Here is a 25889-nt window from a genome sequence, read left to right as displayed (position 1 = left end):
ATCCAATTGCAGAGCAGCAGGTGAATCCCGCCTTTACTATATGAGCATATAAAGCTGATTAACAGAACATGTGACGTTCTCAATGAGCGCCGGCTGGCTAGTAGTGACAAGTGTTTTTGAATGATTGTGTCCTCATGACTAACTAACGATGACCTTTGATATGCACTCACACTAAAGTGAGAGGATTGCTCTGAATGGTGAGCTAGTCTCAATATTGTGAGATTAATACAGGAATCAGATCTGAAGAGAAGCTAAGAAAGGGTATAAAGTATAAAAAAGTCTCTCCATTTACTCATGATTTTTGGGTGATGACGGAATGAAGTGTTCAAAAGTTGCTTTGTAGCATTGCTGAAGTAGCCCTCCTCAACAGGATGTGGAGCTGAGAAATCGAGAGTTAAGGTGGTTTGGCCAGGATATGAAGATGGCCCCTAAAAGGTTCCCATGACATCTTCCACTGGTCAGAGACCAATTTAAGATATGGGATGGCTGGAACACACACACACACGCACACACACACACACACACACACACACACACACACAACAACATTTAGCCCAAGATCACATAAAGTATGTCTCAAAGGGCTTTGACAAGCCGTACAGTTGACACACTAGGGCTGAAACGATTATTCAAATAACTCGAATGATTTGAAAAAATATTCAAGGAAAATTCTTTGCCTCGAGGCTTCGTTTAATTCGTCACCAAAATCTATTATCGTATCGCTCCTGCGGAGCTACGCAGTGCAGAGCTACACTGCTCCGGTATCATTGTTCTACACGGACTGTTTTAACTGACGCGCGTTTCAAAGATTTAAAGGCTTTCCATAAAAGTACTTCGTCAAAACTACAGCACCTTAACTCGGAGCTTCTACAAGTTATCGTATTTTTTTGATTGCTAACTAACATTAGCGCTTCTTAGAACGTATATTATTTGTAATTATTTGTGTTATGAGTCGATAGTGATGAGGTATGATAAGGCATGAGCTCTCACTCATGTAATTCATCCGTCCCGCACGACACACACACACACACACACACACACACACACTGATAGGTTACATCTCAAAACACGCCTTTACCATAATAAATGCAACAGATGGATAAATCTACATTCATTAGCATATAGATTTACTTAGCAGGGGTACACTGTTTCATAGTTAGGTTGATTAAATGGGCTTAATTCTGGAGCCAGTAACCCAAAGGTTTTAAGCTTTGATCTAATAAAAGTATTGAGTTTGAATAAAAAAAACTTTTTTTGTGAGGAATAACAGCCATTTGTTTGCTCATTTTAAGAGGATTTTCATGTTGCATTACACACTATAGAGTTGTTTATTTGCAGCCCTAGTTCACACCCCCACACTTGACCCTTCTGCACACAAGGAAAAACTCCACACAAAAAAACTCTAGGAGAGAGAAAAAAAAGAAAGGAAGAAACCTTGGGAAGGAGTGATACAGAGAGAGACCCCCTTCCCCTTCCACCCGCATACACATACACATACACATTAGGGCTGTTTGATAGGACCTAAATTTTTGTCAGTATGTGGGAGGTGGGAACGTGCTCGGAAGGTGCTGGTGACTGACAGGGCTATAAATCATAATGTGACTGAGCTATCACGTGGTCAGTTGGAAATTACACTTACTGTCAGAGCATATGAACATAAATGAGCATTCAGAAGACAAGGCCTTGACCCCACACACACACATACACGAAAGACAGGCAAGTGTGTGTGTGAATACAGTGGCCAACATACCTAAAAAGAGACTGCACTTTTCTGTAGTTTTTCTTTTTAGGCTTCTCCCCAGCCTTATGAAGATTAACATTGCCTGCACCCAAACAGAAGCCAGTCTGCAGTGGAGGAGGGTGAAGCTTTACATTTATTATTGTGCTGAACTGGCTGTTGTTCGGGAAGTTTAAGCATTACATATAATTACTGTTACATTTTAGTAGTATCCTTTTGGTTCTTTCTAGTGCACCTGTGCCAGCGAACCCCCACGAGCGAGGAAAAGTAGTACATGCGCCCACCTACATAACAACCGTAGGACCAACCGTTACACATACTAGGACTAGCAGGAGGGCACCACCCCATTGGGGTGACACCCATGCATGCTCTATAGAAAAATGTAGCCTGCAAGGATGCTCCAGTAACAGTTACTCTAGAGGTTCTGTAGGGCTCGAAATTTTTATTTATTTATTTGCTTTTGCATTGCCTTTGGTTGCGCTCGCCACTGTGGTTTCACTACTGTAAATATATGTAATTATTGTAAAGAAATATTGTCCCTAGGTTTACTCATCAGCACTGCTATGGATCAAATTTTATACACAATTCACCACTGTCACTCAACTTTAGATTCAATACCAGAAACTGAATACAGATACAAATCACACTGTTGCTCAGGATGGACTCAAGATGGACTCACATAAATGTCACTAGAGCAACATTACAACATTCTGAACCATTTATAATTTTCAGTCAGGTCAGCCACTATAATCACTAATGAATTGTGCTATCTTTGCTCATAAATTCCATACATTTTGTTTTGGGCAAAATTGTATATTGATGTGTAGGGGACATAGCTGGCTGGAGATAATGACACTGTCATTGCAGTTAACAGCGTTTCCAATATACTGGTGTGATGGATTCATTGTTTGATTTTTGGCCCCTTTTCCCCACATTTTGAGCTATTTGGAGTTATGCAGAGCAGAGGAGTAAATGCTCAACCCTTCCCATTAGTTGGACAACCTTACAAATAATTGTAGTGGGGGCCATTGACCCTACTTGTAAATTGAGTGATAAGACACCACAGGAATGCACCAGATGTCCAAACAAACTGGAGCCAGTAGGTGACCGCACTATTGGCATCCTGCCAAAAGAAAGAGCACGCAGACCGAATCCCACGCACGGCGGAGCATCTGATGCGACTCTACACCCCACAGCCGGCCATAAGTCTGTGTTAAACCTACACACCCACATTGTTGATACGTAGTAATAAAGGGGGAGTCCACCTCTGTCCATGAAGGTTCAGGTTGTACAGTCCTGTCTTGCTTCTTTAAATTCAAAGCCTGAACAGTTGAAAACCCATCTGTGAATGAACAGATTCTTGTCATTAAATGTTTGTCTGTGGTTTAAAAAGTTTAAAAAGTTTTCTGCATTGGAACCAATGGATCTACATTGTAAAGCTCTAAAAGAAACATTGTGGGCAAATGATTAATGATTGCAAACCATCATGGGGACACCCTTTAGTGGCATATTATTATAATACTATTACTAAAAGAAGTTTGTGTGTGTGTTTTTTACAATGATGGCTACATGCATGTGTGTGCATGTGTGGCGTGTAACCCTACAGATGAAAAGGGTTGTAGCTTTTCATTTTCCATTGTCCACTTCAGCATTTCTGTCTGTCTTGCTCTAGTGCCTTCACACGATTGTGACAAAAGCTTAATTCCATCTCCTCATTTAGGGAAAAGACTAATCACACAAATCTCTCATTCTCGCATACACCAGCAACACAAACCCCTACCTTTATGGAGTGCCTCTACTGAATTACACAGTGCTGTTTTTATTAATTTTATTTCTTTATTTAGTTTTATCACAAATGTTTACCGCTCAGAGGGTAAAAATGCGTACAATTCAGTGAAATAAAGTTGTCACCCTTTTCAGACCCATGCTGATGTATATTGGTTAAGGGAAGAAGGAGTCTGATGCTGCCTCAGTATAGGCAGCCCATGTGTCTGTGGTTACTAGAGCTGTAATGGAACGTGAATTAATACCAAATAGTCACAGTTCATGCAGTCATACAGAGACTACATGATGAATCTGTAATGGTTAATTAACATAATACAGAATCAAATTTACATGCATGAATTTCACATGGAAGCCTGTAATGAGGGGCTGATCGTAGGGATGATCGTTATGAGATTTTTATGGTAATGGAATGTACAATAACACTGCAATAAGTGTGGTGGAAAGGTGCGAAACATGTCCCTTGAATTAAAGAATGAATGTATTATTCCAACTGGCAACTTTCCAATTAATGGAATTGGAAAAAGGGAAGGCTCACTCGAACAGGGGGCGCACTGCACTCGCACCACATCTGAACTCTGAAACATTTAACAGTTAAACATAAACCACAAGCATTAAAACTGCTGGGAAGGAAATCACAGAGCAGACCAGGTCCACACCACACACCTATTGTACCCATGCACACCTTGTACACGCTATGACAATGACAATTCAACACCAAGCCCAGACCCTGAACACCAGGGATGAGCATTGTTACATCAAATGGTATCTTTCAAATATGTGGTATCTTTCCAAATTAATGTGCAAAAACTTGGGTGCTCCAAATGTGATGTCAAATCTGAATACTTGACCAATAACACAAGTTTGTTTTTGAGTAAATTGTTTTAGTTAATATTATGGGATGATATTTGTGCTGTAATATTAACCTGGAACATACAAATGTGAGAAATATAACTTGCTAAATTAATTTTATTATTGATTATATAACTGAACATTTTTGTTGATTGTAAATAATTGTAAATGCAACCTACTAATAAAAATTACACTTTCTTCTTTAAGAGCAACACTTTGCTCATAAACCATTATTGCATAAAGAACTGCTGGAGCAAAATCATACTGTACATTTATTTTAATTACAAAAAGAAATGACCAATGGAAATGTGGGACATTGTCTCAAAATGCACAAGAACTGCTAGAGGGCACAAGGTGAAAGTGAAAAACAGTGATTGTCATTGTGATACACTGCAGATGTATCTCCATGTGTATGGAGATACATTTGTGTCAAAAGCGATCATCTCACAATGGCATCGGAATTTTTTTCGACAAGAGGAATGTTAGGATAGACCTGAACACTTTTCACTTTCAAAGATCCAGGACCAGAACTGCCAGGATCATTAAGGATTTCTGCAATCCGGCAAGAGACTGAGAAGCATCATGGCACCAGGACTGAGACAACAATCAATCGATGTCCACTCATTGCACAAAGCACCTTTTTATATAAATCTGAACTCACAGGAGCCAAAAATCCCCATCTAACAAAACCACAGGAAACTCACTTTTTTTTTACAACATATATTGTAGCCACTTGGACCATATTTATTTCCTAATCCCTTCATTCCCAATCCCCACTGCTAGACGGCAACAGAGGGAGCACATCATCTTTATTTGACTACATCACAAATTTGAGAATCACAACATTTAATTTGCAAATATGAAAGTCAAAAAACTTTCAAAAGAGACCAATGAGGTGCAGATTTACAGGACATGAAGGTTCCAGCAACACTTTAATTAAATATGTCTGTTTGTAGACTACAGAGGGCCACATAGTGGCCACATAGCATCGTGGGTCTCTGGTTTCCTCCATTCATACAAGGTGAATTGGTGGTTCTAAAGTAGTCATTAGTATGGATGTGTGAGTGCATGATGTATGAATAGTGTGTCCAGTCCTGGATGAAGTCAGGATTGGCTCTGGCAGCCACAACACCTGATTGGGAATAAGCAGCTATGGATAGTGAAAGAGTGATTGTGGGCAACAATATACATAATAGTGAACGTGCCCAAAGCACAGCCCACAATATTAACATACACACACACTTACTGCCAGTATTGCTAGGAGTGCTGAGCTTCTTACATCATAACTCAACACACACACGAACGCACACATGAAAAGAGCTTCCCTCCCTCCCTCCTTCCAGCATCTGTCATATGTGGAAAAGAGAGATGTCCTGGTTCAGGGCCGTCTATCCCTTCTGGATTGGCCAGGACTCTGGGGATCTGTTCCTGTCCCCACATCCCCTCCCCTTTTCCCCAATCAACATCTGCATCCAGAAGCAGCCTGTGCTGAGGGACCACTGATGCATCTTCAGCCCAAACCTCTGCATTTCACACTGTGTGTTCCCTTCATCTGTCTTCATCTGCTGCACACTGTGCATATACAATTCATTTTCGTGTATAAAGAACTAACTGATTCAACAAAATCTATAAACTACCCAAGAGACCTCACTGAAAATATTCTACTTCACTGTACTGTTTCTGCTGTGACATCAGAGCAAGTTTCCCAACCTTCACTATTGGGTTCAAACACCACCCCCTTAACTGCTTCTCCAAAGAGATCATTTATAATCAGAATAACAGCTGGGAATGAACCACCAGCGAAGAATCATTGAAGCATAGTAATGGTTGAGTGCCGCAAATATATTTAACGGTATGGAATTTTAACCAGAATTAACATGGAGCTGTTAAAGTTGATAAGGCAGAGTAAAATATAAATGAGAAAAATAGCCTGAACAGAATTATGATTTCAAGCATATGCATGGACAATGAATATGTAATAAAGCAGCATACATTAAGTGTCTGTTATATGTCACATGTAATATAGGAAAAAAAGATTTTGTTATGGATTACTAAGCAGAAAATGTTTATGTATTAAAGAAATTAAAAGGATAAATCATGCTAATAACATTAGCATGTAAGAGAGGAAGCACCGCCATCATAGTCCACATCACAGCATTGAGGCACAAGCTGAAAAGGTGACATGTCACCTGAAACCAGACTGCAATTTATAAATTTGAAGACATATATTAATTAAAAACAAAATGTGTCTGACCTGCTATTCAACACACATTTATGTACCTTTTTGTGTTCTGAAAAATGATACAAACGCTTTAGCATTATAGCATAATTTAAGTTACATATAAGGAAGTACCACTAGATATAATGAAAGTGGTCAAAGTTGACAGAATACAAGGCCTTTGTTTTGTGTAGACCTTGAGGTATCCAGAAAGCTACAAACAGCTGCAAGAGGAAAAAAAGAAGAATCATGCTTTTATGTAGGTCCTCTAATACTGTCTCTGAAGTCTTTTTCTGAAATTCAGCCTTGGTGCAAAATTACAGCCACTTTGATCCAGTCACACAATGAGATTTCCCCAGGACGTGTGACGGTTGTCGGGAAAAGAACTGAAACAGAAACATGGCATGTAATGTTCGTCCACATCAATGCAGCCGTGCCATTAAGCAGCTGCTACCCTCTTTTATGGTTAGTGCTTCGGCACAGGCTGTAAGTACCCAACCCTTGGGCGTCACAAGAAGTGAGTATGCATTCACGGAAATTATGCCATCAACACTTCCTGTTTGGTGCAGACAGGAAGTACTGTGTCTTTTTTCCAGGAAAAATTCTTATTAACCCACTGGTTCTTCAGAGACTTGTGTGATGGTGTTAAAAAATACATTTGTGCTCACTTTTACGTCCATTCACCGAGCAACTGCAATGCTTCGCATGTTTGGAAGTCATGACAGTGGGTGGAGATAATGTTTTAGGTGAGGGGTGGGAAATTCTCTGGGTGAAAAAAGCATGAGAAACGAGAGGTAACCTTTCCCCCTTATGACAACATGGGGACAATGTTGTTACTAATGTTGGATTTTACAATATCCCCTACAAAGTTTCTACACATTATTGTATATTTGACATAGTGCATATATGGCATATATGGCATATACCATACCACAGTTGTAGAACAACCATATAAGAACACATTTAATGGATATAGAGAAGTAGACTGTCTTCTTGTAAGTATCTCTACTCACCAAGGTCACTGCTGTGAGATGCTATTTGAATAAGGGAAAAAAGAGCAGTTCTTTTTAAAGGAGATGGAGAAATGAGCTTGTCAACTCACCCTGCCTCCATGTGCATGCTGGGAAGTCACTTAGGACAGAGGTGAGCTTCATAAATCTTGTTCAGTTAAAAAAAAAAAAACATTGTGGCTCTTTTCTTTTTTCCCCTTTGACATATGGGATAATTTTGCACTAAGGAACCTTATTTCAGGCCCAGTGGTTCATACAGAAAAGTATGTGACTAGGCAACACATAGAGAGCATTAAGGGGACAGACAGTGTGCCATAATGGTCCCTATCTGTCTTCCTTTTTCCCTGCATAGTGGACCATGTTGTGCACACTTTGAAATGTAATGTAATGTAATGCCTGGGTGCTCCACATTCATCAAAAATGACCATCTGGTTCTCTTGCTTGGACACAGTGAGCCACCTCATGAAGATCCATTTCCTTTCTGTACACCGGCATTGAATTTGGTAAAAAGTTATCAATGGACCTTTAAGGTCAGAAAATCACCCAAGCTAGCGGAGTCATAGTTGAAGATATCTAGGATATTCACAAGGTGATCAATCCCAGACTAGACAACTACCTGCAAAATAGATGTTTTGTCAAACCACATGGCTCAAATTTGCAGAGATTCCAAGAACAGCTTGTGATCTTTACGTCCCAAAAGCAAGTTGTGTTATTTCAGAGCCGTTTTTTTATGAAAATCTGTCAGCCCCTGGCATGCCATGTTCTGTGCTGCTGGGTACTCCTGCATCAATCTGGCTAGCTGGCAAACCAGTGAGGATTTGATTATTACCACACTGCCATTTGCATACACCTGCTACCGTTTCAGTGTAGCACATTCAAAGAGAAGTGGACACTTCTGTGCACACACACCACTGTGCCTGCTGACTCATGCAACCTTCAGACTGATTTATCATCCTGGCTTGGAACTAAAAGGGACATTTTTTGTAACCACAGTCCTCACTGGACAGACCATTTTTCCCCTGTCTAAGTAGCCAGTTTGATGACAAAACATCACCGTTATCTGCTCAACATCTAACACCCAAAGACAAAAACTTCTATATTCACCTCCACTCATGTACAGTATGTACCTAGTCCAAAATAAAGCAGTGTAGTGAAGGCTATTTCTTCTAGGATATTACACAAAAAAGAAACTCCTTGCTGTGTACAGTGTGGACTGTCCAGTCAAACAGCAGGGTTTAAAATGTGCACCAAAAGATTGCTTGCTACAACTCCTTGTCACAGCAGAAAGAAGAAAGAAAGAAATGGAAAACAGCGAGAGCTCATAAAAGTCAAGGCTTCACATAAAACCCCTCAGTGCTAAAGCAAAGAGGGAAAGAAACAGAGTGATGGAACCAATGGATTCAGCATACTAATCCTGTTACCACAGTAATAAAAAGGTTTTATTTGCTCTCCCTCCATGTATTCTATCTTTCCTTTAATTTCCAAACTCTCCTCATCATAGAGTGCCAGTGTGGCTGGTAGTAACCTCTCTCTCTAGCACCATCCTACCTGACTATTTAAAACAAGAGGGCCTTACAATAGGGGTAATGTCCCTGTGGGTGTGGGTGGGGAGTTGGACTTCAAACTGCTGCTAAGCTTTGGGATTGTTTGCTAGTGTAAGGTCACAGGATTTTTCGGAGGCTAGGTAGTTATCTGTGTCATGGAGAATTTGACCATCACATCACCTGACATTAGAGTTGGATCTGGTTTCGTAGTAGGAAGAAAAACAGTCCTGGTGCCCCAAACTCTGAGACGCACACACCATATTTTTTCCAAACCTCCTGACAAGACAATTCGTCCATCCTCCCAGTGTCAGTTACTCAGCAGAGTTTAATCGTGTGACCCTCATGCCATAAAACACACACCCTGTGACACATCCCCAAGGCATAGCACCTGAATTCAGCTTAGTTACCCTGCCTACAATCCCCTTCCAGCTGTCTTCATCTGTGTGTGTGTGTGTGTGTGTGTGTGTGTGTGTGTGTGTGTGTGTGTGTCTAGAGATCATTAGCGCTGGGATGAGTGTCCCTTGACAAATTAGTGTGCAGAGCAGGAAAAAAACTGTCTGCCACAATGCATAGTCAACAAAACGTCCCCATTCCAAATACAGTGACTAATAATGTTGCCTGCACTGAATCTCACGGAAACACAAAATACACAAATCAAGCAAGATGAAAATCAAAACAGCCCCAAAACAGTGGAGCATGCATCCCTGCACACACAAAGATGAAAACCACACAGCCCGCTCTGGTTTTTATAAAACAGGGCATTCATTTGGTGTAGATTATTCAGGCTTCGGTAAGCTCATTTCAAGGTGGCCTGGGGAGTTTAACAGCACTCTAATCCAGGAGAGGGTATGAATCATCAGTTACACCGGTGTCACAGCCGCTCCAATTAAATACACACTACACTCAGACAACCAACCTAAACACCTCAATGGCAGATGGGTCAGGACACACACACACACACACACACACACACACACACACACACATATGAGCAGAACACTACATGACTAGAGCTAGTCCTAAAAGGCCCCTAAATATGCACCACGGCCCCAATAAAATGCATCAGGTGAATAGGGCTGTTATTTATGGGATTAAGCCATTTCAGAGACTGATTTCTTTCATTGATCAATTATAGATGACATCAACATTACGGGTGCTTTCACACCTACTGGCTTAGACCCACAAAAAGGGGTGGTCTCGATTTGAATCAAATCTCGAACTCGGGTGTGGTCCACCTGGTGAGAATGTGTATCAAATAGTGGTGGGCCGTTATCGGCGTTAACGTGCTGCGTTAACGTGAGAATCTTATCGCGCGATTAAAACGTGCTGCGTTAACAGTTGGTAAACACAAGTACATCTTATTGAACATAATTTATTTTCATCACCAATTATCATAGTAGAACAGCTTTCTCAAGCAGTTTGTGATGCATTTTGGAAACAGGAGATGAGCCCCTGGTCTAATGCGCCACCTGTCTTGAGAAACCCGTTCTCAAAGACTTACTTTTAGTAACCATTTATCGGATCAAAACTTCAAGGGGAGAAGTTCAAGTGTTGTGAAGAAGGCTTCAGAGTGTCCAAGAAAGTCCAGCGAGTGCCCGAACCGTCTCCTAAAGATGATTCTGTGGGATCGGGGTACACCAGTGCAGAGCTTGCTCAGGAATGGCAGCAGATAGGGGTGAATGCATCTGCACGCACAGTGAGGCAAAGACTTTTGGAGGATGGCCTGGTGTCAAGGCCAGGATGGCTTGGTTCTTTATTCTCCTCATCCCTTTACCTGATCCTGCCTCCCCATCTTCTGATTTATTTACGCAAGCATGTTGCTGTGTCTACACAGCATTCATGTGTGGGGATGCTTCTTATCCAAGGGAGTGGGCACACTCACAATTTTACCTAAGAACATAGCCATGAATAAACAATGGTACCAAAAGATTCTCCGACAGCAATTTCTCCCAACCATCCAAGAACAGTTTGGTGAAGAACAATGCCTTTTTATGAGGCCAAAGTGATAAATAAGTGGCTGGAGGAACAAAACATGGCAGGTAACTCACCAGACCTTAATCCAATTGAGAACTTGTGGTCAATCTCCAAGCACTGATTATGAAGGAATGGGTTGCCATGAGGGCAAATTGCAGTGGTCTTGTTAAAAAGGGCCAACACTGCAAATATTGACTCTTTGCATAAACTTTATGTACTTGTCAATAAAAACCTTTGGAAAATGCTTGTAATTATACTTCAATACACCACAAAAACAACTGACAAAACAAAAAAAAAAACTGTGTCCCTGAGCAAGACACTAATCCCTAAATTGCTCCAGGGGGACTGTCCCTGTATCTACTGATTATGAGTCTTTCTGGATAAGAGCATCTGATAAATGCTTTAAATGTAAATGTAAGTTGGTAAAAAGGTGTCAGGGCTGCAGTCACACCACCCGACCATCAGGGGGCAGGCGACAACGACAGACAACGGCAACCCAGAAACGAAGGAGGAAGGGGTCAGCAACCTACATAAAAGCCAGGCAGCCATCTTGGGGGCTGCCCACTCATTGAGTTATTTCTTTGACGCTAGCCGTTTACTAAGCCGTTTGAATTATGCACTTTCGACCCTTGCATTGCTAAACAACCACGAGACCTGCTTTTTGGCCTCCTGTCGTTTCTATGTCCTCTAGCCTGTCACGCTGCCGCTAGGACCGGTTCAGGGGGAAGATGAGACAAAAAGAACAGAAAAGTTATAACAAACAAAATAAAAGCTGTGTGGCGATTTCCAGGAACTGAAAACACTAAACATACGGTAAGCATCCAGTCTCCACATCATTGCAGCAGCCACGTTCTGTGGCTGCTATGAATATTTGAACAGGTCCTAATTGCCCTATCTCAACTACTCTCAGGAATGGAGCAATTAGGAACAATTCATCAGGCACAGGAGGCCTGCTGTGTGCCTTCAGCCCCTGGGAATCACATTCTAGTGCATAACTTTTCGAAACCTAGACCTACTCTTAACCCCTTTAACAAAAAGCATTTTTTTTATTATTATTTAAATGCTCATTTTTAATTCACGTCTTCATTTTGGTGTATTTTTCTGTGAATGTGGACACATACATAAACACTGGTCTCATTTCTGGCTGGTCTGCTGTTGTGTGGCCACAAACCGCAGGGGCTTCTTGGTTGGATGGGGGAGCTCTAATTATGAGGAGCACTACTCCATGAGGACATGAGCTCTGGCCCACATGGCCCCTGCTACTCCCAAGGGTCCAGCACCATTTTACACAGTAACGAGGCGTCCAGCAGCTTCCGACTGGTCAGGTAATTGGTGTCTTCAGGGAGATGTGAGGACTCGACCAGTCAGGCACTGAAGAAATGTGCATATCCCAGTAAACTCTCTCTGTCTCTCTCTCTTTCACACACACACACACACACACACACACACACAAAGACACACACCACTGTAGTAAAACAAAAAACTGCACACACATTAATGCAATTTTGCCATTATTATGAAATTTATCAGATCCACAGAATGGGAACTACACATCCATCTGCACAAGTACACATCAAAGATACACAGAAAGCCCACCTATCACGTCTTAAGATATGATGTATCTTTCTTCAGACATATTCACTACATAAGGCACATTTACTACTCGGAATATAGAGGATGATTTTCATGCTTTCCTTTAACTCTGATGATTACAAATTTTACCCATCCAAGATGTTACAAGATCTCCTGTACCTTACACAAAGCCCATGGGAAATATTTTATTGTGTCCTGTGCTTGACATGAACTGCAGACATGCACACCTTTCAGTAGACCCAGGCGATTGACAGCTTGACACACATCACACACACGTGGTGAATGGTGCCTGATGGCTGTAAGCCGTTGCCAAGAAATGAAACAAAGCAGATCATGTCATACGGCGATATGTGTGAACAATGCCCACAGAAACGGGAATGTGATTGGTGGTGGACTTGTGACTGACAGCATCCACATTCTTTCCACCTTCCCTCCACCAGGCACCGTCTGGGTGTCCTTCAGCAGCAAGACAGAGACAAAGAGGACCAGCAAGTAGATAGACGGCACTGTTCTTATAGAAGAAAAGCAGCCTTTAGTTGGGTGACTTTCCGCCCCTCACCATCCACACTCTGGAGAGGCTGAATTATACCTGGCATCAACACACACCTAGACACACACAGCTCTGTGCTCAGCAGCCTCAGTCAGTTAAGAACTTACAAATCCTTCTAAATTAATCAAATAAAATAGCATCTCTTTTGCTGTCAGCTGGTGCTTCCTGTTTTGGTTTTGATATTGTTCGAAAAATGTCATTGTCATTTAAGTGGTTTTATATGCAACTCATTTGTTAGTGCTGGATTACTCCAAAGTAAATGCACCCATCCCTCAGCTGCATATGTGTAAGGAAGAGAACTTTCCAATAACAACGAATGTAGTTTTTTTACCGGCAAAATTTTACAAGTCATCCAGCATTTGAGTAAGCTGGGGTCAGAAACATATTTTGACGTTCTAAATCAGATAAGGGGTCTTTTAGCCAATCTGTAAATTACTGAATAGACCCTGCACTTGAAATACATTCATTTAAAGGCAGTGTGCGAGGGCTGTATTTATGTACAATCGGTGTCTTTTTCATATGTTGGGGCTTGTGTTATTTTACTACTAAAAAGGAAGGTTTGAAAGTATTAAAAACTTTTATGGTTGAAGATGTTACAAACAATATTACTAATGAATATTACAATATAGGGTAGCACTATGGGCTCCACTTTCATTAAAGCATGTTTCATCTGTCATTATAACTGAAAATGTGCCATTAGACTTCTCATTACTCAGACCCCAGGGTTCTGACCCTGTTCTTCACCTCTGGCCACCCACAGATCCAGATGAAGAGAGATGATTCAGGTTCAGATGCACTGTACGTTCACAGAGCATCACCTCCTTCTGAAAGTGTGAGAAACTTGTAATCCATCATTATGACACATACTCTAGCTAACCAACATGCACACTTCAACTTCAAGTAGAGAACATAGCAAATATATTGGGATGGTAGTAGCCTAGTGGGTAACACACTTGCCTATGAACCAGAAGACTTCAGAGTCACAGGTTCAAACCCCACTTAATACCATTGTGTCCCTGAGCAAGACACTTAACCCTAAGTTGCTCCAGGGGGACTGTCCCTGTAACTACTGATTGTAAGTCACTCTGGATAAGAGCGTCTGATAAATGCCATAAATGTAAATATATTTACTCTCTCTCTCTCTCTCTCTCTCTCACACTCACACACACACACACACACACACTTTTTATAACCTCTTATTCTAAAGCAGGGCCACATTTATTTAACAAGTGTGTTTTTTTTTTTCGGTTTATATTCATGTTTAAGATTTAAAGGGCCTCCAGAACATTCACAGCTCCCTAGAACTGGAGTGAACGTGAAAGTGAAGTCACATGTGATACACAGCAGCACAGCATACAGTGCACACAGCAAATTGTGTCCTCTGCTTTCAACCCATCACCCTTGGTGAGCAGTGGGCAGCCATGACAGGCTCCCGGGGAGCAGTGTGTGGGGACGGTGCTTTGCTCAGTGGCACCTCAGTGGCACCTTGGAGGATAGGGATTCGAAACGGAAACCTTCTGATTACGGGGCCACTTCCTTAACTGATAGGCCACTACTGCCCCTAGAGCATCACCCTTTACCTTTGCTGTAACTGCATAACATAACATCTCGAAGCAAGTCTTGGCATCTCAGTGGTACCTTGGCAGATCGGGATTTGTTTTCAGGGTCGCTTCTTTAACTGCTTGGTGCCCTAAATCTATGGAAAAATTGTTTTAGTAAGAACGGTGACTAAGTACTTAATGGTCAGTTAGGCAGAGCTCCAGTATACCCTTATTAAAATGGGAGAACCACAGGTCAACTACAGGTAATTCACTCCACCAATCAGACCTTTATGCTCCACTTAGAGTTTGCCAAAATCATATTAAAGATTGTCAGACTGGACAACATAAAATAGAAAGATCAACAAAGTGATGGGTGGCTGGAAAACTGCAGCCATTCTGATGCTTTTCTTCAGCAAAATGGATGGTGTTTGCATTGTTTGTCTCCCTGTCTGAGTTCTGGACATGGAGCATGTTGTTGTAAACAGACTTTTGTTGCTTGTGTCTCATCTATATTTAATTTCTGTTCATTCTTAATAAAGTCAATGTAAGATGAAAGACTTGTGCCTCATGCCCACTATTAGGGCTGGGCATGATTAACCAATGATTGATTAATTACTCATGAAAAAATGTGTCAGTCATGTGGATTTTGCATCACTGAAACTATTAAACTATTCACATTCTGTTAGAATTCCACAACCTGCAATATAAAAACCTGGACACACCTGGCAGAGTTGCTATAACCACAGACTGTTGGACTGCCTTACCAGCAGAAAGCTATGGCACCATCACCTACAGCTACACTGGCAAAAACTGGCAAATGAATTCAGCACTCCTACTCACTGACCTTCAGCTGACCTTCTCACTGGAAGTGGCTCCATTTCGAATCCCTATCCGCCAAGGTGCCACTGAGGTGCCACCGAGCAAAGCACCGTCCCTACACACTGCTCCCAGCCTGTCATGGCTGCCCACTGCTCACCAAGGGTGATGGGTTAAAGGCAGAGGACACATTTTGTTGTGTGCACCGTGTGCTGTGCTGTGCATCACAATGACAATCACTTCACTATCAAATAACACTGTGTGATGCTGGGTTTACATTCAAGAATTTGGCGGTTGTCTGTCCGAATCCTGGCTGTCATGCTGTGAGGAACATTCCCAGCTGTGTGAGATGGCAGCTAAAACAGTATTTCCTTTCCATTCTGGACGTCTGTGTGAAACTGCTTTTTCTCACTTGATAGCAAAACACAAGTAGAGAAACAGGCTCAGAGCTGCTCGGACAGATACGAATTTGTTTTGACCAGTTAGTGGCGAGAAAGCTTTGTTCAGTGTAGACCTTGCCTGTAGTGACCTTTTGTTTGTTTCAGCCCTTGTGCCATTTAAGTTGTTCTGACCAGAGGGGAATGTACATTGTAAAAAGTGCCATATAAATAAAAAAAATAAAAAAAATAGCAAGATAAAGAGCTTTTAGATATTTGATAAGACTTTTCAGGCTGATCACTTGAGGAACACAATTGAGGAACACAATTTCCAATCCAATCTGCGGGAGTCCTGGTTGACGGGTGTTCGATGTACAATGGAGCCTTCTTTGACCATTAATGCATTTTTTTTATGGAGATGTGTTTGGATGGCAGAAGATGATGAGTAAATTCTGTAAACATGGAATTAGTAAATATGCTCTGTTCCTGGTATCTTGTGGGTATCAAAGTGCAGGGTGTACATTAAACATGCATTAAATGTGACCAAGGAGCGGTCTCAGAGAACCAGAACATGAGGCTGAGCAATCAGGTTCTCAGTAACAATACCAATACTAACAAGATCAAGAGTTGGTCCACAGTTATGGAAAGAGTTTATCACACTTTGGGTGACACCAAGGGAATCAAGAGTAGAAGTAAAATCTCTGTTTAAGGGACCATCTAACTTGTCAACATGAACACTAAAGTCACCAACTAGGATCATCTTGTAGTTGTCCACCACAATTTTGAAGATGAAATCAAAGAAAACTTCTAGAAAAGCAGAGTATGGACTTGGGGATGTGTAGATTATACCAAGGGTAAGTTGACCATCTGACTGATATCTGGTTCCAGTACCAACAATCTTCATATTGATTCAATGAAATCATAATCAAACTCATATGGCTGTGAGACACTGAAATCTAAATCAGTGGCATCTTGGCGGATCGGGATTTGAACCGGCAACCTTCTGATTATGGGACCCCTTCCTTAACCGCTAGGCCAACACTCCCCCTGTCCCAATTCCCTACACTGTTTTTTCTTCCTTTAAAGAAGTGCCTGCAACAGTGTTGCGGGTCCAGTCTTGCCAATCTGTCACTGTGTGTGTGAGTGGTATGAATGAGCGTGAGTATGTTGTGTTAGGTGTGTGTACTGTGTATGGTCAGTTCACTTTAGTTCAAGCATTGTACCTGGGTTCTCTACATCGTTTGGTGTCATGACACAGGCAAATTAGACCTTAACATGTGTATTTGAAAACATCATGTGACGCAATGTAGAAAAATGTATGGAGTGCATCGTGATTGATACTCATAATTGAATCAAATTGTGGGACCAGAGACCAGTGTCTTTGTTTATGAAGGTCCCTGCAACCCTAAAGCCTGACATTGACAAATAGATTTGGGAAATGCTGCCTTTACTCACTGGGAACTGCCCACTCTAAGACAAGTGTATTATATTCCTATCCTTCTATATTCTCCTTCCCAGTGAAAAATGAAGTAAACATATGTACAGAAAGTAGGATTTGAAGGCAGTACAAGCAAAATGATATTGATGTAACCTATTGGAAAAAGTCATGCAGTGAATGCATATCATAATATGTACCCACCCACACTGTAAAATTCAAACTATTTCTCTTTCTTTACCATTACCTCAAAGGTCACAATCACATGTTCTACAACTCATGTGACAGACAGTGAAAAAACTAAGGGGGGGGGGGGACAACATCTGTGATTGCAAAAAGTTATTTATTTATTGGATACTACATAGATGGCTACAAGTCATCAGTATTTGTCTAAAAAGAAGGGAGGCGCATGTGCGTCATCAAAACCTGTTCAAGGTTTAAAGTTATCTTGTCATTTCAAGGCCCAGCCAAGATACATTTTCGAGAGACATTTGTTCAATCTCAAGTGCACCCCATACAGTAATAACCCACAGAGCAAAGAAGGCACATACACACTTCCAAGGTCATGGGCAGGAATGAATTACTATGTGTGTTCTAAATCAAGCACTGGGAACTGTATGTACATGCGTAAAGTGTGTATTAACACTTCACACTACCTTAATTTAAGATTCTTTACATGGTCAGCTGGTGCTGAATGATATTAATAAAAGAAAATTCAACATTCAGTATGTAGTCTATCAATTTCCACACACACCCCTAGACACATACAGCCATTCATCCTAACACAATGCAGCAGTGTTAAATTCCCATGCTCCCATTGTCCTGCACTCAGAGATAAGCATATGCAGACACACACCAAAGAGAGTGAATAAATAAAACGATCAGAGTGAGATTCATATCAGCACAAACACTGGCAGTGTCTCACTGAGGAATCTCCCCGCAAACTGGATCTCCAGGACTGTAGAGTTATCATTGTTATTTTTTCTGTGAGCGGTTTCCAACAACATAAACCTCAGTTAGAAAAGCTGCACCATCACACAGGAAGAAGAACATGCACTTTTAGTGGAAGTTTTTAGAGCATTGCGGGAAAGGCTGCTTTTTTAAAAATCAGTTCTGTCAAAAGCACTTAGATACATACCAGGGAAAACACAGCTGGGACTCTACAAGAAGGGTAGCGAGAGTAAGCAAGAGGGGGAGGTGAAAGCAAAGATTATTGTCTCAAAATGGTAGGAAAGAGACCCTCAGCATATTTATGCCTATAGGCAATTATGTTATTAGCCCAATAAAGCTGAAGGAACACTAGAGGCTAATTAAAACCATTCAGTGGTGGCAGCACAAATGAACAGAGACGTGTTTTGATTCAAAAGTCCATTCTGAGACTCCAGCTGACAGTCAAAGTGTCACTTTTTATCTCTTTCAAATTAACAAAAATTACCAAAACTTACTGATGTTGATAATTTGATTCCTTATAAGACACATTGTGTACCCATTAAAAACAACACACAAACAACCTCACAGCAATGGGTTAAATGCATATGAATATGCATTTCAGTGATATCACAGTGCTCAAAAACACAATTGAACAACGTGGAGTTTTATTATTATTATTAGTAGTAGTAGTAGTAGTAGTAGTAGTAGTAGTAGTAATTATTATTACAGCATGAGGAAAAATATTGAGAAAAGGTAATTCTTCAGTACAAGTTCAAAAATCTTCCATAACCATCATGATGTCATAATATCACTCATAATTTTAATTGCATAGCACTAACATACCAACAGAAAATATTTAATAAAAACTATTCATAAAGGCCCCTAACTATTCATGTTTCTTCCAAAATATTTGTTTTCTTGGCAAAAGATGAACAGAACAATCAATAATTTTTACAAATGATAAACATGAGGATGAGTGGCATTCACTCTCATCTTAAAGCACAAAGCTCAATGGTTCCATGTGGCCCTATAAAATGTGGTATGAGTTTGTGGTTGATATGTAAAGAAAGAATAGCATGCTATTATTTCTTTTTTAAATCAGGAATATATCAGCCATTGAGATAGAATGACCATGGATTTTGTGCAGTGACCATGGATTTTTACAGCAGTTTTTGAATTCTTGTGTCATGCATGTGTCACCAATATGATCTGGAAACAACTAATTCATTTAGGAAAAAGACATTTTCAGCACTAAGAACTAAGCAATTGTCAGGTTTGGCTGCAGCTGGGCTCAACACCGGTGGCCAATCCTGACGGTGCATATAGACCGCAGAATTCCGCCCCTTCGGAAGGGACGACATTTTTGTGGACTCTCTGCACGAACTTGACCTGTTTTTGGTAAAAGTGTATATTTTGAGTTCTGGCAATCGCCACACGCCTGCGGGTTTGTTTGTGTTGTTCCCCTTTATTTCCCGTTTTTGGCCACCGCGCCATTGTTTCTTTGTATTTATTGTTTGTTATAATAAATCCCCTTCCCAACATGTCAGACCTCTGCGCTTCCTTCCCCCGTAAGTCCGTAGTCGTGACAGCAATATGGAAAAAATACACTAGCAGCTAAACATTTTCTCAAGGAATAAATGGCTAATTTCAGATGAAGACAATTTAAGTCTTTGTAACCATGATTCTTTAGTCAGTTTAGCTTGTGCTAACCACAAATTAATTCTGCATCAGACATTTTTCTACAGGTCTAAGTTGGTAGAATAGTTTCTACCATTATTCATTTGTTATTCATTTGCACTTTTTTGGCATATTTTCAGTTCTGTTTTATCCTGTAGTTCTTTTTGCTGAGTATTTCTAATCAGGACTGTGTAACATGGCTGGAAATAACATTAACATTTGCAGTACTAGTCAAACACAATTAAGGTCTTGTTTGCAATCTGAGACCACGCCCTCAGGGGATCTGTCGGCTCCTGCAGAGCCCTCTTTAAGTCAAGTTAATTTGGATATCGCTGCTCTCAAGGTCAAATTGCTGGACATGGCTGATATTTTTAAAAAGGGACTTCAGGCTACCCTCAGGGATGCTTTGTCTACTATCAGGGTGGATTTGCTGTGAAATCACAGCTGACGATCGATAAAGCTGCTAGCAATACTACCATGTCCAAGCTAAAAGGTGCAATTGGAGAGATGGAGCACACAAAAATGAAGCACAATTGACTGCACTTCAATTTTTACAATTTAAAAAAACATTGTTTGCAATAGCTGTTGTTTGTTAGACTCTGGAAACAACCTGCAATCCAACATCAGCCAAGGCTAACAACTAATGTAAGTGTCATATTGCACTAGTTACACTAGCATTAATGTTATCAGCTTGCTGGCTTCATTTTGTATTTTTCAGGAATAGAGATTGATCATCTCATAAGTAGTTATGGATAGTAAGTGAGTGAGAGATATGCTTTATAAAATTAGTGACACTTACCATTGACTCATTTGTACAGGAAAATGACATAATCATTTCTGATGCAGTTAAAAAGTTAGATGATTTATGACTTTCGAACCCCAGCATACATATAATTAACCTGTATTGTTGAAAAGCACAGCTAATCACAATCCTGCTTCCCTAATGAAATCACTAATACTGTTTTTTACTGCCAGCACTGAATTTATCGCTTCACTGTATCTCCATCTCCTTAAGTGCTTCTCAATAGTGAGTTCAGTTGGCATGGCTGCCTGCACAGCCACCCACATACTTCAATAGTGCTTTCCTACAGGCCTGCCTGAATTAGAATGGAGATCCACAGTATCTGCCTTTTCACACTACGGCTATGGAAATAATAGAAATATTGCTGAGTATGTGCCTCAGCCCCCTTCAAAAAGATCATCATCATGACGGCACTGCCATGCTGCTGTGGCTCCTTTGAAAAAAGGAGGAGGTTTTTTTTTTTTGCTTCTCAGGTTTGGCCTTTGAAGGCAGTCTTTCTCTTTTGAAAGAACAGGAGGAGGGGAGGGAATGAGCAAGACTTGCAGCTCTGCCAACATATTTCAGCTGTGTGAAGATCAATTCACACTCAGTGAGACACAGAGAAAATACACACACACACACACACACACACACACACACACACATACACTCTCTCCCTCCCTTTATCTTCGAACTGATTCTCTAATGAACTTTATCAATCCGCACCATCACCTGTTGGGCTTGACAACCCCTCTGCTGATGGGTAGAAAGTGGATTATGAAGTTTATCCTGACAAATGACACACACATGCATATCACAGAGATTGCTAAACCCTGACCAGTGCCCAAGATTGCAGGACATGAACAGAAACACGACCTTTCAACAAGAGGTCTCTTAAAAAAAGTCTTCATCCCTGATTAACATTTCTCTAACATATTTATTAATTGGATTTTTGTGTATGTCCTTTGGCTTTTAATTAGTGGCCAGCAAGTGAAATGTGAGCACTAAGAAAGAGCCAATCTGACGCTGCGAGTAACCTAAAGACTCCAGGCCTAATGAGATGGTCAGACCGGTCCCCATCAACAGCTTTACATGTCTACAGAACACAACAGCCAACCAGAGACAACCCAGCTGGGAAGAGAACAGCTTACCTTGCCGGACGTCCCTGGGCGCTATAGCAATGACGTTATTAGGGTGCGTCTGGGTGACGCAGCAGTCATCCGGTGGGGTCAGTAGAATGCTTGAAACGTGAGTGTGATTGTGGGGTGTGTCTGGGGAAAGGGCATCTGTTGAGGCGGAGCCAACATTTGGGCAGACACACCCTGTCTGTGTGATGCTGCACCCTTCCTCACTTTCTCCACCCAAAACACGCACACACTCCTCAAACCAGCGACACAACACTCCACACGTGAAGCGAGAGGAGTTCTCATTGTTGATAAGGAGCACCTCCACCAAACGGAAATCCATCATCTCCACAGCAACTGCCAGTGGTTTCCTGGTAGCTGCATCAGGCAAATCACCATGGATACCATCCTCCTCATCTTCATCTGTGGCTGACTCGGCAGTCAGGCACAGCTGGACAAAGTTCTTGTCAAACTGCAGAAAGGTATGTGGCATCCGTATAGGGCAGAGAGCCACAGCCTCAGGTTCCGGAGGCTGGTTGGGTGGTGAGCATGACTGGTTGGCCAGGTAGTGATCCAGGGGCAACACCACCAGTGATAAGACCCCACACACACCCCGATGGTGGTTGAAGCGGAAGTAGAGGGAGTACTTGGTTGGGTCCGGGTTCTCCACTGTCCAGGAGCAGCCAGGAGACAAGGATCGAGGCCCCGGAAAAAGGTCCTGCAGAGAGAAAGAGCCATACAGGACCCCCGACACCAGGGAGGAACAGGGGCCCGCTGGCCCCGCAGAGGGCTCCACTTCCCGGGCCAAAGTGAGAAGGAGGGGCAGCACAGACAGGCAGAGCCAACCAGCAGTGTTCATCCTATGTCATTTGTCCTGGCCAGAGAGAGAGAGAAAGAGAAAATGTTTCATATTCAATACTAATCATTTCATTCAATGATTCACAAAGCAGAGCCTCCGGGCCAGATTAGGTAAAGCCCACACCCTGTGTTAAACGGTTTAGCAATCAATGCTAAAAGCAGTAGCAAAGGAAAACACCTTCACTGTAATTAATTGCATTAGTACGCCATACAACATGATTGAACAACTTATTGCTTCCATGAACTAAAGCACTTCCTCTGTGTTTTAGCCTCATTAAATCAGGCTTTGAGAACAGGAAGGTTTTTGAGCGACATGTTCCTGCTGGTCCAATTATGACCAAAAAAAGTAGATGATTTACACACAGGGCAATTTGTTAATATAGTCAATCATTGTATATGGAAGCGTATTTCTAGCAAGTGAGCATCAGATGAACAGTTGGTTTCCTTTAGAAAAACATTTTAACATCATAAATACTTGATTAATTTGAATGTATTTTTGTTATAATAATTTTAAAAAACTGAGCACAGGTTGTGGAAAAATGCTGAGTCTCTCCAAATTAAACTTTCGCTATTATTGTTTTCATATAGTTTGCCCTAGATTACTGGTGCTACAAGGTGCTACTCATACTCGTAGCATGGTGACTACTATTATATGAAACATCATCATCCTCTGTGACATCAGTCCTGACCCATATGACAAGATTGGAACCCAACATGCAACATTTGCATCAGCAATAACTACCTTTTACAGAGCAGCCTCAAGGACTTCTGAGGTACTTCAGTGGTCAGTATTTCAAATTCCAATTTTATTTGTCACATGTATGACTGTGCATGTGACAAATAAAATTTGAATTTGAAATGCTGACCACTTAAACAGAGACAAAGATTGTCCATATGTAATCCAGATGTTTTTTTTTTATTAGATTCTGATTCAATACTCAATTCCAGACTGGTAGCTGCAATGTAAAGGTTCTAACCTAAAATCCCATATGAATCAAGGCCAGCAACATTAAAATAAATAAATACATAATACAGTGGCATCAGAAATGTGCCTGACCCTATGATTCAAAGTTCTGGCAATCAAGAATGAAAAAGTTTAAAAATATGCATTAGAATCAGAAAATATGTAACACAATACACAAATGTAGGTACAGCAGATGCCCCAACCATGACAACCTCATGAAGGAAATATGAATTAATTTATCACTCTGTCAAACCACAACACTAAGTGCTGAACAGTTTTCTTAAACTGCGTAGTTTAGGCTCTGTCTATACCCAGTGAGATGTATTATGGCATGTGCGACTTAAAATGCTTATTTGTATGATAATTAGCACACAACTGCATGAGAAAAAGTAATAAAAGTAAAAAGTAAAAGCCATACCCTAGAAGATCACAGGGTTTGATGGAGGGCTCTCTGAACATAATGCTACCTGCTCCCTCATCCTTGCTTATGCAACATTTTAAGGGCACTTCAAAGGGTATGAGTGAGCTTACCTATTTATGACCCCCATAATACCAGGAGGTCAAGTTATAAGTGCGTGGTTTAACAAGGACAAATTGACAGATGTCAAGAGCCTGTACACAGGTGCACACACATTTTAGCGGCATAATGGCATCTTCAAAGGAGGGGCAGAGGAAGATGAACAGCTCACTTTGACCGTGGAGCGCCCATTTGAAAGCATCTGTTCTTTTGTTCGCTGTAAGGGGCCAATAGAGGCCTAAAACTCATTAAATGGTGAAGGTGATGCATTCTGAATTTGAGCATCTTATCGTTCTGTAGAAATTACATCACTGTATATAAGACAGAAATTTTATTTATTTATTTATTTTTTTTAGAGATAAATTCTTGATGTCAAACCTACACACAAATGTCGAAGTAATTTTAAGCTTTTAGTGTTAACTTTTCTTCCATGTAAAAAGAACAGATCATTCTAGATCTTCAACGAGTTGGTTCCAACACACATGTAGACATAGTAAGCACAATGGTACCTACATAATATTTTGGTTGTTTGAATGTTTGGAAAGCATCTACAGTACACTTAATGTACAGACCAGACAGAACTTTGAAAATGGCTCATGATCTGATAACTGATTTGTATGGCTGAGACAGTGAGGAAGTATCATGTCTGAGCCTCTGACTTTGCACAAGCCTGAGTGCTCACACTGGACAAGGTCAGCTTAGAAAAAAGTAGTTCTGTTAAAAAAGAACTATGTGTTTGTTCACATTCTGAGCAGAATATGATTTCCTTCCCTCTGATTGAACAAAAACAGAAATCCGACAATAATAATGCAGGTTGGAACTGATTCCTGGACGTGCATAGTGAAAGTACAGAAATGACTGCATTCTGGCCCTTACAGGGTCATTGTTTGCAGCTGACCATCCCTGTAAAACACAATACGAGAGAGATGATGTTCATGTGACACTGAGCTGCTGTCAGTCTCTGTATAGACCATCAATCTTCCATCTTTCTTCACTCTTAGAAAGGTCAATTTGTCAGTCTGCCTTTCTGTGTGCAAGAATATGTAAACACTACTGTCAAGATTTGCAGTATTTTTCTGTGATGTATGGGTGGAATGCAGAACAAAATAGCTATGAAAGTTTAAAACTGATGGAGTGAGGCTAGCGTGCATGATACACACTCTTGTTTGATGACAGTATTTTCGGGGATTTTATATTTAATTTGTGGGCACAAGGGAGACACTATCAATGCACAGAACTTCTGCGAGACTTGGGATGTTTGACAGCCACATATCTCCATTTGAAAGTAATGCAAATACACACCCAAAACATATTAATTTCTGCCATTTTTATCACGAATGAGAAAAATTCCCATAGCTGATCACTGAGATCAAGCTGAAATTAAATGCGGTGAAGCATGACAGAAGTGACTGAAGTTGCTTCAGAGAAGGGGTTGCCAGACAGATATCAAGAGGTCACTGCCTGTGGCCCATCCCTGTGGTGGTCAGATTTCTCTATCTGTGTAGAAATGCCCCATCAAGACCCGTCCCAATAAAAAACTAAAAAAACTGATCCACTTCTGTAACCCAGGCAACCAGGCAATCAGAGGGAATCTGCCTGTTCGGATTC

General features: G+C 41.0%; 1 protein-coding gene across 14 annotated transcripts in view; it reads right to left on the bottom strand.

Moving 5' to 3' along the window:
• adgrb2 (adhesion G protein-coupled receptor B2) overlaps positions 1-25889 on the bottom strand; it is a 259112-nt gene that overhangs the window by 178151 nt on the left and 55072 nt on the right. For all 14 annotated transcript variants that reach the window (XR_003743370.1, XR_003743369.1, XR_003743371.1 and 11 more), the window contains exon 2: positions 21970-22816. Coding sequence is in view for 11 of the 14 variants with exons in the window: in XM_028964746.1 (XP_028820579.1) it covers positions 21970-22801 (832 nt within the window). In the remaining 3 variants the exon portion in view is untranslated. The remainder of the gene's footprint in view (positions 1-21969; positions 22817-25889) is intronic.

The sequence above is a fragment of the Denticeps clupeoides genome, chromosome 20, assembly GCF_900700375.1.
Source record: "Denticeps clupeoides chromosome 20, fDenClu1.1, whole genome shotgun sequence".
NCBI lineage: Eukaryota > Metazoa > Chordata > Actinopteri > Clupeiformes > Denticipitidae > Denticeps > Denticeps clupeoides.
This window is presented reverse-complemented; position numbering and strand designations above follow the sequence as displayed.